Source organism: Oncorhynchus clarkii, chromosome 6 (genome assembly GCF_045791955.1).
Source record: "Oncorhynchus clarkii lewisi isolate Uvic-CL-2024 chromosome 6, UVic_Ocla_1.0, whole genome shotgun sequence".
In the NCBI taxonomy this organism is placed as follows: domain Eukaryota; kingdom Metazoa; phylum Chordata; class Actinopteri; order Salmoniformes; family Salmonidae; genus Oncorhynchus; species Oncorhynchus clarkii.
Window position 1 is genome coordinate 80746228 of NC_092152.1, and position 18389 is coordinate 80764616.

The 18389-nt window shown below is 42.4% G+C and overlaps 2 protein-coding genes across 2 annotated transcripts in view; one reads left to right on the top strand and one right to left on the bottom strand.

Moving 5' to 3' along the window:
* LOC139411698 (transient receptor potential cation channel, subfamily M, member 5) overlaps positions 1-3157 on the top strand; it is a 39808-nt gene extending 36651 nt beyond the window's left edge. The window contains exon 26 of the mRNA XM_071158339.1: positions 2872-3157. Coding sequence (XP_071014440.1) covers positions 2872-3029 — 158 coding nt within the window. The 3' untranslated portion in view covers positions 3030-3157. The remainder of the gene's footprint in view (positions 1-2871) is intronic.
* An 8424-nt stretch (positions 3158-11581) lies between these two features.
* On the bottom strand, positions 11582-18344 carry LOC139411687 (TNF receptor-associated factor 6). Its single transcript, XM_071158322.1, has 8 exons — positions 18270-18344; positions 17121-17434; positions 14555-14705; positions 14285-14443; positions 13939-14010; positions 13271-13348; positions 12700-12984; positions 11582-12586 (listed from the first exon to the last, which is right to left on the bottom strand). Exons 2-8 carry the CDS (start codon positions 17432-17434, stop codon positions 11990-11992), a joined length of 1656 nt encoding a protein of 551 aa, XP_071014423.1. The 5' UTR covers positions 18270-18344; the 3' UTR covers positions 11582-11989.
* Positions 18345-18389: the final 45 nt, after the last annotated feature.

Below are 18389 nucleotides of genomic sequence, written 5' to 3' on the forward strand. Positions count from 1 at the left end.
ATATTTTTCATCAATAGCAGTCAATATCAATCGTCATCTTACTTCAGTCTCATAATCTGAAAGTTGTAAATTCTTGGTTATCTTCAAGAACCCTGGCTAACAATTTGAATCAGCAATACAAAATTGGGTTTAATTATTTATTTACTAAATACCTAACCAATCACACAGAACTACATATACAAATAATTAATTATACCTGGATAATTCTTTACGTCATAAAGGAAAACGTCCCTGGCAGGCGGAACAGATATGACAGCTTGTTACACAAAGGAAAAGGGGCTGGGTTGAGTGAAAGAGCGGGAAGACAGGAACAAGGGCGAAGCTGTGCTATCGTAAATACAGTATCTTATGCATTCTAAATTACTGCCCATTTGGAAAAGGAAAATGCAATAAATATTTACTCTTAGCTGCGCTTCAGTAGGTTGGTGGTAGATGGAAGGCCGTGTTGCCAAACCGAGTCCTTTGTCCTTTGAAGAATGTCTCTGGTGGTCACTTGGATAAGTTGTAGTAACGTCGTTGTGTGGTAGATGGGATACTCTGTCTGTTCCTTCCTAACCTGCGTTTGCAGCTGCGGTCGCTAACTCAAGGCTAGGAGGTATCACTTCTGTCGTGAATAAGAGTTCAAAGTTCATACCATTCTCAACCAAAGCTCATGCTGATATTGGCTTCGTTCTGTAGTTTTATCTGAACCATTCTGACATAGGATCGTCATCCTACCTCATTGGAACAGGAAGTTATGTTGTCGTCAAGGGCTTATATAGGAAGGGAGAGGAGGGCGTGTTTGAAAAGTTTTATAGCCCTTGTCCCTTCACAGGGGAGGGCCACTGATTGAGCAGCCCTATCTTATGAAAATCCAAATCTCACATTTTAGAAGCTAAAATCACATTTCATCCCATCACAAATAATTTCGTATTCAAACATTTAAATTGAACAACAATTCCATGTGAATCCGATAACTCTGATGTGTAGACTTTCCACTGTAGAGTTTATGTAATCTTATCATTGATGAGAATGTCTCAGATGACAACCGAACTGACATCATATTCATTAAGTACCATCGAATATGTTCAATTGTTCGGATTACCAGAATATAGTTCATTTCCCCCCACATTCTGACGTTCCCAGAATCTCTATGTTAACCAGGTTTTTTAAAAATGTAATGTAGAGAGAGGAAAAAGGGGGGGAAGAGGTATTTATGACTGTCATAAACCTAACCCCCAGGCCAACATCATGACACTAGTGATGATACTAGTGATGATACTAGTGAGGAGGCTAGTGAGGATACTAGTAATGATGCTAGTGAGGATACTAGTAATGATAATAGTGATGATGCTAGTGATGATGATCATGATGATACTAGTGATGGTGCTAATGATGGTACTAGTGATGATGCTAGTGATGATGATACCAGTGATGATAATAGTGATGATGCTAGTGATGATGATACCAGTGATGATACTAGTGATGATGCTAGAGATGCTACTAGTAATGATTCTAGTGATGCCACTAGTGATGATGATAGTGGTGACACTAGTGATGATGATAGTTTTGATACTAGTGATGATGCTAGTAATGATACTAGTGATGATACTAGTGAGGATGCTAGTGATGATGATACTAGTGATGATGCTAGTAATGATACTAGTGATGATGCTAGTGAGGATACTAGTGATGATGCTAGTGATGATGATACTAGTGATGATGCTAGTGATGATACTAGTGATGATGATCATGATGATACTAGTGATGATACTAGTGATGATGATAATGATGATCATGATGACACTAGTGGTGATGTAGGGATGCTACTAGTGATGATACTCGTGGTGATAGTGGTGCTGTAGGGATGATACTAGTGATGATGATACTAGTGATGATGCTAGTAATGATACTAGTGATGATGCTAGTGATGATACTAGTGGTGATGTAGGGATGATACTAGTGGTGATGTAGGGATGATACTAGTGGTGATGTAGGGATGATACTAGTGATAACACTAGTGGTGATGTAGGGATGCTACTAGTGATGATGATCATGATGATACTAGTTATGGTACTAGTGATGATGATCATGATGACACTAGTGGTGATGTAGGGATGATACTCGTGGTGATAGTGGTGATGTAGTGATGATACTAGTGATGATGCTAGTGGTGATGTAGGGATGCTACTAGTGATGATACTAGTGATGATACTAGTGATGATGTAGGGATGCTACTAGTGATGATACTAGTGGTGATACTAGTGATGATACTAGTGATGATACTAGTGATGATGTAGGGATGCTACTAGTGATGATACTAGTGGTGATACTAGTGATGATACTAGTGATGATACTAGTGATGATGATACTAGTGATGATGATACTAGTGATGATGCTAGTGATGATACTAGTGATGATGATCATGACGATACTAGTGATGGTACTAGTGATGATGATCATGATGACACTAGTGGTGATGTAGGGATGCTACTAGTGATGATACTCGTGGTGATGTAGGGATGCTACTAGTGATGATACTCGTGGTGATAGTGGTGATGTAGGGATGCTACTAGTGATGATACTCATGGTGATAGTGGTGATGTAGGGATGATACTAGTGATGATGCTAGTGATGATCATGATCATACTAGAGTTTTTTTTTTACAACAATATACCGTAGATGCTAGTGGTTACAATGACTGGTGATGAAGTCAATTCATAGTATAGAAGGTGTGAACTTGTGATTTTTTGCTGTTGTTAACCTAGTGGTTATAAGTGATTTGCAGGTATGAAGCATTGTTGACAAAGTGTGTGTGTGTTCTGTGTGGGTTGTACAGAGAGGAACTGTCTGTTTAAAGCAGCATAGTCTAAATGTCAATCTGTCTTATAGCTGTCAAGGCTACTGGTGTCACAGCTGTGAAGGCCGGCGCTTCCAGAGATCCCCCTCAGAATGTGTCAGACAAGGAGGTCGAGCCAGAGAGGAGAGAGGCTAAACTAGGCCCCTCAGGATACGGAGCCAACAAGAGGTTTCCTTACATCGACCAATAACATCCAAATCAAAAGTAGGGTTTTTGGAATATGAATCCCAGCCTGGAAATCAAACCACTAATTTTCTAAATGTTTTTAGTTTTCTAGTTGAGACATGACTGAATCTGAATCCCAAGTGCCTTATTAAAATGAAGAGCCTTGATCCAAATGTGTTTGACTGTGATTTGTGACGTACCCATGTTTCTACTCAAGAGTGCCACCACCAAATACATTAACAAATATCTCAGTACCAATAATAATTTACAAGTGACAAATACAATTTAATTTTATTTGGATTTATTGTTAAGACCTTTTGCAACCACTTATTTGAAGGAGACAAAGGAACGGATGCTTTTTTCTTCTCTAGAAAAAACATATATTTTTTCCCCACTAATTGTTCTTTTTTTAACATTTAATTAATTCATTTTTTTTTTACCCCTTTTTCTCCCCAATTTCGTGGTATCCAATTGTTTAGTAGCTATTATCTTGTCTCATCGCTACAACTCCCGTACGGGAGTCATGCGTCCTCCGATGCACAACCCAACCAAGCCGCACTGCGTCTTATTAACACAGCGCCATCCAACCCGGAAGCCAGCCACACCAATGTGTCGGAGGAAACACCGTGCACCTGGCAACCGTATATAGCCATGTTAGTTTCTACTTCCTGTATATAGCCATGTTAGTTTCTACTTCCTGTATATAGCCACGTTAGTTTCTACTTCCTGTATATAGCCACGTTAGTTTCTACTCCCTGTATATAGCCACGTTAGTTTCTACTTCCTGTATTTAGCCATGTTCGTTTATACTTCCTGTCTACAGCCATGTTATTGCTTTCTCATTATTGTTATTCGTTATTCACCGTGTATTTATTCCTCATGTTGCTATTTCTATTTAATCCTTTATCTTTAACTCTGCGGTGTTGGTAAAGGACCAGTCAGGAAGCATTTCACTCTGTCTACATCTGTTGTTTACAAAGCATGTGACAAATACACTTTTATTTGGTTAGTGCATTGCAACTCAGTACGAATCTCATTTGCTAGATTTATTTATTTAACTAGGCAAGTCAGTTAAGAACAAATTCTTATTTACAATGACGGCCTACCAAAAGGCAAAAGGCCTCCTGCGGTGACGGGTGCTGTGATTAAAAATATGAAATATAGGACAAAACGAACATCATGACAAGAGAGACAACACTACATAAAGATAGACCTAAGACAACAACAGCACGGCAGCAACACATAACACAGCATGGTAGCAACACAATATGACAACACAGCATGGTAGCAACACAGCATGGTAGCAACACAAATTGACAATATGGTAGCAACACAACATGGCAGCATCACAACCCCGTGACTTTTTTCACGTTTTGTTGTCTTACAGCCTGAATTTAAAATGGACTCAAATGAGATTTTTTTGTCACTGGCCTACACACAATAATGTCAAAGTGGGATTACATACAAGATACATGCGTCGTTCCTAACTCAGTTGCTGCAGAGAAAGGAAACCACTCAGGGATTTCACCATGAGGCCAATGGTGACTTTAAAACACGTACAGAGTTTAATGGCTGTGATAGGAGAACACTGAGGATGGATCAACAACATTGTAGATACACCACAATACTAACCTAAATGACAGAGTGAAAAGAAGGAAGCCTGTACAGAATAAACAAATATTCCAAAACATGCATCCTGTTTGCAACAAGGCACTAATGTCATACTGCACCGTGTGGCAAAGCAAAGCAACACAGTAAGGCATATATGTCCACACAAATATATTCAACTTATTCCACAAGAAACAATCAAAAGTCCAGTGGGATTTAACATATGAGAGTAAGTTATCCATTCTGGTGAGTGAGGATGTCTCCATAGCCTCATCCAATTGTAGCTACTGTATGATGCGGTACGGTCAACATCCATTGATGTGATGTAAGGCCACAAAATAAAACAACAGACACAGAGAGAACATTGATTATCTCTGCTGCTCTGATAACACCACAGACACAGAGAGAACATTGATTATCTCTGCTGCTCTGCTAATAATGCCACAGACACAGGGAGAACATTTATTATCTCTGCTGCTCTGATAATAACGCCACAGACACAGAGAGAACATTTATTATCTCTGCTGCTCTGATAATAACACCACAGACAGAGAACATTTATTATCTCTGCTGCTCTGATAATAACGCCACAAACACAGAGAGAACATTTATTATGACTCTGCTGCTCTGATAATAACGCCACAAACACAGAGAGAACATTTATTATGACTCTGCTGCTCTGATAATAACGCCACAGACACAGAGAGAACATTTATTATCTCTGCTGCTCTGATAATAACGCCACAGACACAGAGAGAACATTTATTATCTCTGCTGCTCTGATAATAACGCCACAGACACAGAGAGAACATTTATTATCTCTGCTGCTCAGATAATAACGCCACAGACACAGGAAGAACATGTATTATCTCTGCTGCTCTGATAATAACGCCACAGACACAGGGAGAACATGTATTATGACTCTGCTCGACAGTCTTGAGTCTTTCTTGGCAACAGAAGGCATTGATCTAATTCCAAACGGATAACTCAATCCGTCCTCTCCCTGGGCCCTGGTTGACTTCCCTTTTTGGGTATGAATGGACTGAATGGATGTTAATTGTTTGGAATGGAATCATGCCACTTGTTGACACAAGCACCTACAGTAACTTTGATGCAAAAGTATGTTTTTTTTTTGTGTTGAACAATACACAAAGCAAAGCGTAGTTTTTCTCAGTACCTGTGACTCTGTTTACATTGGGTCAGTATCCTATGGAAAGAGTATGCTAACTGGTGGATACGCCGTAGGCCCCTTATACATGATGCTGAATAAATGTGTTACGATACTGTAACATTCATGAAGGTGTCACAACTGGTTTCATGTGTTATGATACTGTAACATTCATGAAGGAGTCACGACTGGTTTCATGTGTTACGATACTGTAACATGCATGAAGGTGTCACGACTGGTTTCATGTGTTACGATACTGTAACATTCATGAAGGTGTCACGACTGGTTTCATGTGTTACGATACTGTAACATTCATGAAGGTGTCACGACTGGTTTCATGTGTTATGATACTGTAACATCCATGAAGGTGTCACGACTGGTTTCATGTGTTACGATACTGTAACATTCATGAAGGTGTCACGACTGGTTTCATGTGTTACGATACTGTAACATTCATGAAGGTGTCACGACTGGTTTCATGTGTTACGATACTGTAACATTCATGAAGGTGTCACGACTGGTTTCATGTGTTATGATACTGTAACATCCATGAAGGTGTCACGACTGGTTTCATGTGTTACGATACTGTAACATTCATGAAGGTGTCACGACTGGTTTCATGTGTTATGATACTGTAACATGCATGAAGGTGTCACGACTGGTTTCATGTGTTATGATACTGTAACATGCATGAAGGTGTCACGACTGGTTTCATGTGTTATGATACTGTAACATTCATGAAGGTGTCACGACTGGTTTCATAAACGTGTTATGATACTGTAACATTCATGAAGGTGTCACGACTGGTTTCATAAATGTGGTTATGATACTGTAACATTCATGAAGGAGTCACGACTGGTTTCATGTGTTATGATACTGTAACATTCATGAAGGAGTCACGACTGGTTTCATGTGTTATGATACTGTAACATTCATGAAGGAGTCACGACTGGTTTCATAAACGTGTTATGATACTGTAACATTCATGAAGGAGTCACAACTGGTTTCATGTGTTATGATACTGTAACATTCATGAAGGAGTCACGACTGGTTTCATGTGTTATGATACTGTAACATTCATGAAGGAGTCACAACTGGTTTCATGTGTTATGATACTGTAACATTCATGAAGGAGTCACGACTGGTTTCATGTGTTATGATACTGTAACATTCATGAAGGAGTCACGACTGGTTTCATGTGTTATGATACTGTAACATGCATGAAGGTGTCACGACTGGTTTCATGTGTTATGATACTGTAACATCCATGAAGGTGTCACGACTGGTTTCATGTGTTACGATACTGTAACATTCATGAAGGTGTCACGACTGGTTTCATGTGTTATGATACTGTAACATGCATGAAGGTGTCACGACTGGTTTCATGTGTTATGATACTGTAACATGCATGAAGGTGTCACGACTGGTTTCATGTGTTATGATACTGTAACATTCATGAAGGTGTCACGACTGGTTTCATAAACGTGTTATGATACTGTAACATTCATGAAGGTGTCACGACTGGTTTCATAAATGTGGTTATGATACTGTAACATTCATGAAGGAGTCACGACTGGTTTCATGTGTTATGATACTGTAACATTCATGAAGGAGTCACGACTGGTTTCATGTGTTATGATACTGTAACATTCATGAAGGAGTCACGACTGGTTTCATAAACGTGTTATGATACTGTAACATTCATGAAGGAGTCACAACTGGTTTCATGTGTTATGATACTGTAACATTCATGAAGGAGTCACGACTGGTTTCATGTGTTATGATACTGTAACATTCATGAAGGAGTCACAACTGGTTTCATGTGTTATGATACTGTAACATTCATGAAGGAGTCACGACTGGTTTCATGTGTTATGATACTGTAACATTCATGAAGGAGTCACGACTGGTTTCATGTGTTATGATACTGTAACATTCATGAAGGAGTCACGACTGGTTTCATGTGTTATGATACTGTAACATTCATGAAGGAGTCACGACTGGTTTCATAAACGTGTTATGATACTGTAACATTCATGAAGGAGTCACGACTGGTTTCATAAACGTGTTATGAATGCCTTATGTAGACCCAGTGGTGGGAAAAGTACTCAATTGTCATACTTGAGTAAAAGTAAAGATGTCTTAATATAAAATGACTCAAGTAAAAGTGAAAGTCACCCAGTAAAATACTACTTGATTATAAGTCAAAGTATTTGGTTTAAAATGTACTTAAATACAGTGATGTAAAAAGTAGTCAATTCTGATATTTTTTAATATTTTTTAACAAAAATGTAAAAGAAAATGCTACACATCGTATTCCTTATATTAAAGCAGACGGCACCATTTTCTTGTTTGTTTTTCTCATTTACGGATAGAAGGCACACTCCAACATAATTTACAAACAAAGTATTTGTGTTTAGTGAGTCCACCAGATCAGAGGCAGTAGGGATGACAATGTGTTATATCCGATTTCTACTCCTTCGTCTATTACTAATAGGGATAGACCAAATGGTGCAGTCCTATGCAATCTGATAGCCATACCAACTATATCAATATCAACCATCAGACAGGCTCATCGCGCTCTAGCAACACCTTGTGGCGGGCTGGGCGCCTGCAGGCTGACTCAGTTGTCAGGTGTTTCCTCCAGGCTGGCAGGTGTTTAATTAAGCATGGTTTGGCCATATTTCGGAGAACGCATGACTCAACCTTTGCCGCTCCCGAGCCCGTTGGGGAGTTGCAGCGACGAGACAAGATCAGAATTGGAAATGACGAAATGGGGGCGGGTAAAATAATAAAATAAACTGACTGTTGTTTGTGTTAGAGATGTGAGACAACACAAATCTAAACCTCATCTGAACACAAAGAGGAACTTTTAAAACGTTAAGTGAACAGGCTTTTAATCTTTATTTTAGTGACCTTGATTGTATTTCAGCTATCCATCAACATGATTTAGGCTTTCAGCCTTTCTTCAATACTATCATGCTTCCTTTAAAAAAATGAATGATCAGAAGTCATTTATAAGAAGTCATTTATAAAAGAAGTCATTTATAAAAGAGACCAGAAGCTCAGGCCCGGACTGGCAAGCTTTAAGCAACTGAGGAATTATTGTGCTAGACAAATCAGCAAGGTTAAATGGAATTATGTAACTGCTCTTTGGGATTGTAATGGGAACCCAGGTAAATTCTGGAAAACTGTCAAATCCTGATTTTGGGACCTGTTCTATTCACTATTTACACCATTGGTCAATCTGTTAACTTCATTTAAATGTGGATGATACTATTATGTACACTATTGCCCCGACTAGTTTTTTAATTTAACTAGGCAAGTCAGTTAAGAACAAATTCTTATTTACAATTATTTACAATAACTGCCTTGTTCAAGGGTAGAACAACAGATTTTTACCTTATCAGCTCAGGGATTCGATCTAGAAACCTTCCAGTTACTAGTCCAACGCTCTGACCACTAGGCTACCTGCCGCCCCTATTGATCTGGCTGTGTCAAAACTAGTCCGATTTTATAGCTATGTAGGAATCCCTTGCCGATTTAAAACTTGTGCTTAATATGGACAAAACTAAATACATGTTTTTAAACTCTCGTAAGAACGTTTCAGATGAACTACATGTTCACTCATTAGATGGTTCTCCAATCGAACGTGTTCCTGCAAATAAATAAGACATTTGGATTGTTATGGATTTGACGTTTTAAAATAAACATAGCTGAGCTGGTTAAGAAGCTAAGATTTAAAGCGGTCTATTTCTCTACAGAAATCGATGGAGCCTTTCTCTCAGCAGTAGGAAGCAGATTATTCAGTCAACCTTTTCATCTGTTCTTTGATTGTGGTGATTATTTATCCAAATGCAGTTGCTACTAGTCTTAAAGCTATGGATTCCATCTACCACGTTGCCCTTCGTTGTTACGGGCGACAGATTTGATACTCATCACAACACTGCATCCTGTATCAAAAGGTTGGCTGGACTTGGCTAAAGACCTGTAGGTCTCTACATTACTTCCTTTTTGTTTACAAGGCCCTGCTTCATAAACTTCCGTCTTATCTAACTTTTCTTTTGAAGTATAGACACCCGAGGTGTCGTTAACTCGACGTGCCTAGGGTCTCCACCGAGCTAGGTAAATCTGGTTTTAGCTTAAATGCACCACATTGCCGCCCAAAAATATAAATACATTTCATTTTGATGTTCTGGTGCTGTTTGAGGCAATTTAATGTATTGATTGGGGACTTTTTCTGAATGATTTGTGATGTTTTAATAGTGCTTAACATGCCTGTGTTTTGTATTGTAATATGTTGTGTATAATGTGTATATTTATATTGTATTTTACAGGGCACAGCTGGAAAAGAAACCTAGGCCTCAATTTCTTCCCAGTTAAAATAAAAGGTAAAAAACAAAATGATAGGTGCATGATTAGCCCATGTTGCTGTCCTGCCTGAGCATTTCCAAATGTAACCAGTACGTTTGGGTGTCACAGGGAAAATGTATGGAGGAAAATGTACATTTATTTTCTTTAGAAATGTAGTGGATTAAAAGTTGTCAAAAATGTAAATAGTAAAGTACAGATACCACCAAAAGAAAAACACAAGTAGTACTTAAGTACTTTACACCACTGTGTATACCAACTCATTCATATGTCACTGCTTATTGTATGGCCTAACGCACAGCCATTGTTCAGGAAATCTCTTCTCCAGAAGACGTGTTCATGCACAGCTCTTTTGTCTGGGAAGATGTCTTAAGACCAGGTTAGGACCGTTGCCCCATCTTCCCTGTATGATCCTCCAACCAGAAGACCAGGTTAGGACCGTTGCCCCATCTTCCCTGTATGATCCTCCAACCAGAAGACCAGGTTAGGACCGTTGCCCCATCTTCCCTGTATGATCCTCCAACCAGAAGACCAGGTTAGGACCGTTGCCCCATCTTCCCTGTATGATCCTCCAACCAGAAGACCAGGTTAGGACCGTTGCCCCATCTTCCCTGTATGATCCTCCAACCAGAAGACCAGGTTAGGACCGTTGCCCCATCTTCCCTGTATGATCCTCCAACCAGAAGACCAGGTTAGGACCGTTGCCCCATCTTCCCTGTATGATCCTCCAACCAGAAGACCAGGTTAGGACCGTTGCCCCATCTTCCCTGTATGATCCTCCAACCAGAAGACCAGGTTAGGACCGTTGCCCCATCTTCCCTGTATGATCCTCCAACCAGAAGACCAGGGAAATGCCAGTGATCCTGACTCTCATCATCCAAGATGTACAATAAGTTGATAGGTAGTTCTGCGTCTGGTCATCTCCTGCCTACAGATGGTCCTGCCCCAGCCCTCGCTGTGCTTTGTAGAAAGCGCTAAAAGGGATTCATTTGATTGAGTAGCTCTCTGTCCTACATCACTCTCTGTCCCCTTCCTAATCTCCAACAGAAATACACTTCTAGTAACATCTTATTTGAATTGGCTTCTTTAATGCCAACATAAAGTTGTCATAAACATGACTTTGAGCTTGACATAAATATCAAACTGTAATAACATGTTATGATAATTAACGAGACTTTGCCGGTCTCCACTACAAAGCTGTCACAAAGAACAATGCACTGAAACCAAAGTCATGTTTATTACAACCTAATGTAGGCACCATAAGACATTTTGAAATCCTATCTATTTTGAGCAGTACAGTAGCCTGCGACACATTGCTGGATCAGTGATGGAACACAGAGCTTGGGACTAGAACGTTCTGTCTGCAAATAGATGATTGTGAGATCGGCTTTAAAGTTCTGAAACCTCATTGGTTTAAATGGTGTCAGCTATTTTTTTTAATCTTGTATTCTTTTGAACTTAACGTGAATTGGGGTATTTAGAGGAATATATAGGTAGAGAACATTGAACAGAATAAGGCTAATGTCAATAACTCAATTTTGACAAAAATGCAGATAAAACAATACAGCCCCAAGCTCTCGACTTGTTGCAGGAAACCTTGGTGTTCATCGCCAACAACATCCAGTCCATCACTCAACAGCTACAGCAAAGAAAAGCCTTTTGGAGTTGGAGATAAAAACCCACAACTGAGCCGTACACTTTCCCATGATGTTGGTCATGACTGAACCCAATGCAATGATCCTGTGTGATACAACAACTCAGGAAAATGGCAAACTGATACTTTGTCTTGATAACGTTGGTGGCGATTGACCTCGTCACTTGGAACGTTAAAAGTGTCCTCACAGCGAGGCCTCGGGCCCTCTGGGCTGCATGGCCGCCCCCTCGCGCCTCAGGGCGGTGTCGAAGCGCGGCGTCACCTCGCAGCGCACCAGCAGCGTGTCGTCGTGCACAAACCCCCGCCGCTGTAGCTCCATCAAGTGCAGAAAGGTGACGTAGCCAAAGCCCTTGGGGTTCCTCTGGATGGTGGGTCTCTGGAAGGCCTGCAGGTCGGGCTTGGTCTCCATCACCTCCACATGGTGCTGGCCCTCAGGCCCCTGGTCCAGCACGGCCAGCCGGATGGTGCCTTGGAAGGGCCACGACAGCTGGCCATCAAATTCCCCCTGCATGGTGTGAACAAACAGTGAGATGTAGTTGGAGCAGCGCTGTGCCGAGGCCGTTTGGAGGTGGAGGCGCAGACACAGCTTGTAGCCCGGCCGGCCCGTGTAGAAGCCCGGGCTGTGCACCACAACAGGCTGTCCGGCAGCCTGGGTACGTAGGTAGCCCGAGAAGCCCTCCAAGGGCCACACGTACACACCCTGGCACTGCTTGGCCTCCAGCTCCTTTAGGTTCTCCTCCAGCGAGGTGACCTTACGACGGAGCTCCGCCACCAGCCCCGCCTGGGGGAATAATGATAATAGAAAACAAAATGGTTGTTTAGTTGTAAACGTTTTTCATTCAAACAAGTGAATTCAACGTCACAAATGAGAGAATGAATTTGTATCTGTTCCACCTGAATGCTCAGCTCACGTAGCTGGTGGTCCTGCCGCACTAGACGGCCCTCCAGCTGCTGGGTGGTCTCCCGCATGGTCTGCAGTTCCCCGCAGCACTGGCAGGGGGCGCCACTGCTGCTAGCTCCTGGGTGTGCCCCCAGCTCTGCGGCGGCAGCCCCTCGGTCCTCAGAAGAAGGTGGCTGGGTGTACCCGGTAAGGCTGTGCCTGTGCAGGTACTCAGCCATGCAGCGCATGTGCATCTGAGTGAACTCCTGCATGTGCTGCGCCAGGTCATTGCGCTGCATCTGAAATAGCACATAAAGACTTTAAAAGAGCCACTGTGTTGAACCAAGGTTGGAAGTGGAAGCTTTGTCCGGTTTAAAAACCCTCTTTTGTTAGACCTGAAAGTATCGGCTGGATGGGAGTAGATGTGGAAACTCTACCTAGTCCTGCCAGTGGCCACGAGAAGTGGATCTTGGGTATCTCGGCCTTGGGTTATGGGGTTTGTTTTAGACAAGACAAAGTAGTCACAGAACACAGGTGGTAAATGACTCAGAAAGTGTTGAGGTTGACTCAAACTCAGCGACCTACCATCTCTCGACATCCAAAAGTGCTGAAGGTACAGGCAATCGGAGCCTTCGGACAGTCTGTGTCATAGTGAGATTCCAACTGAAACAAAAACACCACCGAGTCAGATCCTTCATTTTTTTAAATTTCACCTATATTTAACCAGGTAGGCTAGTTGAGAACAAGTTCGCTTGACCTGTGTAGAAACTTGTTACAAAGAGATCCTTTTTCCAGAGGAAAGGTAGGCAACCTATCTGTGTCCAAGGCCCAGCATTGCGGTCCATTGCCGCCCAGCAACGTTTAGCAGTCCACAATCATTAATTAACGATTGAGTTACACATAGGTTTGTGTGGGCCGCAAGCAGATGTGAACTGGACCAAAATCTGCCCGTTGTTGGAGACTCCTACTTTACACCATCATCATCATCTCATAGGTTTAGTAATCAGGGCTACTGCTCTACACCACCACCATCATCATCTCATAGGTTTAGTAATCAGGACTACTGCTCTACACCACCACCACCATCTCATAGGTTTAGTAATCAGGACTACTGCTCTACATCACCACCATCACCATCATCATCTCATAGGTTTAGTAATCAGGACTACTGCTCTACACCACCATCATCATCATCTCATAGGTTTAGTAATCAGCTAAATCTAAAACGGCAGCCATCAGGTCTCCTTCCCCACCTGGTCTCTGATGAGCTCCATACCGCAGTACTGACACACCACGTTGGCAAAGGGACACAGCGACTCATGAATCTGAGGACACAACAAAAACAATGTTCAAAAGTCTGTCACATGACCAGCTTCAGAAATAACAGACAGTCTGTCCACTTTTTTCAGTGAACATTAAAGGGGAGCTCAAATGGAGAACGAACACAGTTTCTTACTGACTGAGACTATGGTCACGTTTTCTTTGAAAGCGCTGTGCTGCTAGCTAAGCTAACTGAGGCGGTGCACCCGGTAGTCAATCCAATGAATCTTTATTTATTCAGGATAGTGCACTCAGCGTGAATTAGTTGGTGATGCTTACCTTGCTGTCCTCGTAAACAAAGCTCTCTACACAGTCGGGACAGGACACAGGTCTCCGCTGGCAGTGTTGGCTTTGGTGCATCTCCAGCTGGCTCTTCCACACCGCGTCCTGGCACAGCGGACAAGGCACGGTGGCAAACTCACATTTCGTAACATGGCCCTGGCAGGGTGAGATGGCAGAGTGAGCTAATCATTTGGTTTCAACATGACAACACGGTTGAAGTGATATGAACTAAGGTGTCAGCCATTGTCTGCGGAGAAGGATGCCTACATCCAGGCGGCGAAGCTCCATTTTGTCAGTGCAGCCTACGTTGGTGCAGCGCACCGTTAGGGAGAGGATCTCTCGCTTGGCAAAGTTATCTGGGAACAGCTGGTCTTCCCGTAGTACCTCGTTATCCACTGGACACCTCTGCCCTGTATCACTGGGGGGGGGGGGGGAAGAAAGAAAGAAAGAGAGAAAGAAAGAGAGAAAGAGAGAGATCAGTATGATGCTTGAGACCAGGGTTTCATTCATTAACCAACAGGAGAAACCAGTGCTGATCCTCAACACTGGGGCCCCACAAGGGTGCGTTCTGAGCCCTCTCCTGTACTCCCTGTTCACCCACGACTGCGTGGCCACGCACGCCTCCAACTCAATCATCAAGTTTGCGGACGACACAACAGTGGTAGGCTTGATTACCAACAACGACGAGACGGCCTACAGGGAGGAGGTGAGGGCCCTCGGAGTGTGGTGTCAGGAAAATAACCTCACACTCAACGTCAACAAAACTAAGGAGATGATTGTGGACTTCAGGAAACAGCAGAGGGAACACCCCCCTATCCACATCGATGGAACAGTAGTGGAGAGGGTAGCAAGTTTTAAGTTCCTCGGCATACACATCACAGACAAACTGAATTGGTCCACTCACACAGACAGCATTGTGAAGAAGGCGCAGCAGCGCCTCTTCAACCTCAGGAGGCTGAAGAAATTCGGCTTGTCACCAAAAGCACTCACAAACTTCTACAGATGCACAATCGAGAGCATCCTGGCGGGCTGTATCACCGCCTGGTACGGCAACTGCTCCGCCCTCAACCGTAAGGCTCTCCAGAGGGTAGTGAGGTCTGCACAACGCATCACCGGGGGCAAACTACCTGCCCTCCAGGACACCTACACCACCCGATGTCACAGGAAGGCCATAAAGATCATCAAGGACATCAACCACCCGAGCCACTGCCTGTTCACCCCGCTATCATCCAGAAGGCGAGGTCAGTACAGGTGCATCAAAGCTGGGACCGAGAGACTGAAAAACAGCTTCTATCTCAAGGCTATCAGACTGTTAAACAGCCACCACTAACATTGAGTGGCTGCTGCCAACACACTGACACTGACTCAACTCCAGCCACTTTAATAATGGGAATTGATGGGAAATTATGTAAATATATCACTAGCCACTTTAAACAATGCTACCTTATATAATGTTACTTACCCTACATTATTCATCTCATATGCATACGTATATACTGTACTCTATATCATCGACTGTATCCTTATGTAATACATGTATCACTAGCCACTTTAACTATGCCACTTTGTTTACATACTCATCTCATATGTATATACTGTACTCGATACCATCTACTGTATCTGCCTATGCTGCTCTGTACCATCACTCATTCATATATCCTTATGTACATATTCTTTATCCCCTCACACTGTGTACAAGACAGTAGTTTTGGAATTGTTAGTTAGATTACTTGTTGGTTATTACTGCATTGTCGGAACTAGAAGCACAAGCATTTCGCTACACTCGCATTAACATCTGCTAACCATGTGTATGTGACAAATAAAATTTGATTTGATTTGATTTGAAAATGGAGGTAGCCCTACTACCTGAACTTGTCCAATGAGAAGGCTCCTTTTTGAGATCACTTACAACCATTATCTTTTGAGGACTTATTCATTTGAAAAAAACTGTCCATGTACTCATCATCATCATCTTGTGAAAAGGGACACACAAATACGTGTCATTCAGCAAATTCAGAAAAGAGCACCAATGAAAAACACAGAATACAAACATCACAACAGTGCTGCAATAACGACAGTAGCTTGGTACTGTAATTGTGGGGAAGTGAAGGTAGTGACAGATCAAATCTTCCAGAATATGGCCAATCATTTATCCAGTAAATCAGTAACCCAAGAGGCTGTCATTGCCCACCAAATCCGTGAATGATTGACAGTCATTGATAATCCCAACTGTTATGTCACATGGCTGTTGTAATGCATAGCTAGCTATATGATGTATAGAGATGTTCTGCAATTATAGAATCACCTGCATTGCCCATCTTATCTGGTGGCCGACAAAAATCATTATAGAGTTGAATATTTACAGGCACACGACTATGACCTCTCCAGGAGTCAAAGCAAAAACTTGAGTCTATCTCAGACTGGCGCCAAAACATTTCTGGCTCTAGCGCCACATGGGGATTTTGAAACTCTATGGAGGGCCACACAGATCTTTCCATGGCCTATTTGATTGTCAAAATCGATACGAGGGCCAGAAAAAGGGAATTTATATGAAAATATAGGTCTATTGTTATTTCTACATACTCTCTCTCGTTTTAGATGTCCCTGTGACCTGCAGGGTTTGTTTTTTTAACCCAAAATAAACCTCATGCGTCATCCCTATGACAGAAATGCAGCGTGACGACAGATAACCATTGGCTAACCCCGGCACATGGACATGGATGTTGTTATTTAAATCCTGGAGGGTATTTTCCCAAAGCAGGACACAGAAAGTTAGATAACTAACATGTAAATGTATCATTATCCTGTAAGTATGGGTACCGGGGAGGCTTACCGGATGGACTTCTCGATGCAGCTGCGGCAGAAGCGATGGCCGCATGGCGTCTGCACGGCTGCCCTCAGGGCCATGAGGCAGATGGGGCACTCGTACTTGCTCTCCAGCGGAGGGTCGAACTCCACGTCGTAGCCTTGCAGTGGGGCGCCGCCCTGTAGGCTGGTGGGGGTACTCTCCGTGGGGCTCAGCGCAGAGTCGCTGCCCTCTTTCTCCAGCATGGCCAGCGCACAGTTGGACAGCTGTGACGCGGCCGCCCCACCACAATACGCTTCATCATTCTCCAGGCTGCTCTTATCACTCTCAAAGCAGGACATCTACACAGGGCGGAGAGAAAAGTGGAGAAAAAGAGATACGAGCCATTACCCCTCCACAAGTATTCACAAAGTGTTTTATTACACCGAAAAATTTGCCTTCTGTGGAAATCACTGGGCTATGTTTCTCTCTCAGACGGTTGGAATGTTTCCTTCTTGAAATGTGTGTCATCAGTTCCACTTGGACTCAACTGTCTCCTGAGCTCTGTTCTCAGATCAGCCCGAGATAAGAAACTGCATAATGACTGTACATGACTCAGGGGACCAAAGGTAAGGATATGCCACAATGGAGACAACACCTAGCGAACATCCTCAATTCAATGCCTTTTGCGTTAGCCAATTGACATGGTGGTTACAGTCTGAAACTACAGTAATTTACCTATATAGGGCTAGAAATTATATTGCGAGCTTAAAAACCAGCAATCTGGGTTGCTAGCTTGTCAGGTCAGGGGCACAATAGGCGAGGGAATCTCAGTTCCTCATGCATTTCAAGCAAAGTAGCTGGATAGCTAATATTTCAGATAGTATGTCAATATTTGTAAACAACAAAACCCGTCTGACCTCGTGGTAACATAAGTGGTTAGCTGTTCAATATCCGAAGATCAAATATGAGAAGACAAGTCCAAAAGCAAGTAATAATCACAAATCATTGCACAACAAGTTAACGTTAGCTGGCTAGCGGTGTGGTAGCGATGATGCTGACACGGAACTTCGAAGTGCTTGAGATGACATTTCAACAAACTAACAAAACTAAACACTGTAATAAACACATGTATGCATGATTCGTGTATTAGTCCATGGTGTTGGAATATTTGACAATATGCGTGTTAATGCTTACCGTAGCCTTGAAAGAACATCAGTTTTCTTGACTGACTCTCCTGAGCTAATTAATTACTTCCTGCATTTTCGTCACCCTTCTTCTCTGCCTCATTGGTGGTTTATACCGGGCGGCAAAGGA

Excerpts from the sequence above, each read along its gene's own strand:
- LOC139411687 (XM_071158322.1), bottom strand. The coding sequence starts at position 17,434 with ATGTCCTGCTTTGAGAGTGATAAGAGCAGCCTGGAGAATGATGAAGCG. Across the intron at positions 14,706-17,120 it reads TGCATCGAGAAGTCCATCCG|TGATACAGGGCAGAGGTGTC; the intron begins GTAAGCCTCCCC and ends CCCCCCCCCCAG. Across the intron at positions 12,587-12,699 it reads TACGTGAGCTGAGCATTCAG|GCGGGGCTGGTGGCGGAGCT; the intron begins GTGGAACAGATA and ends TTATTCCCCCAG.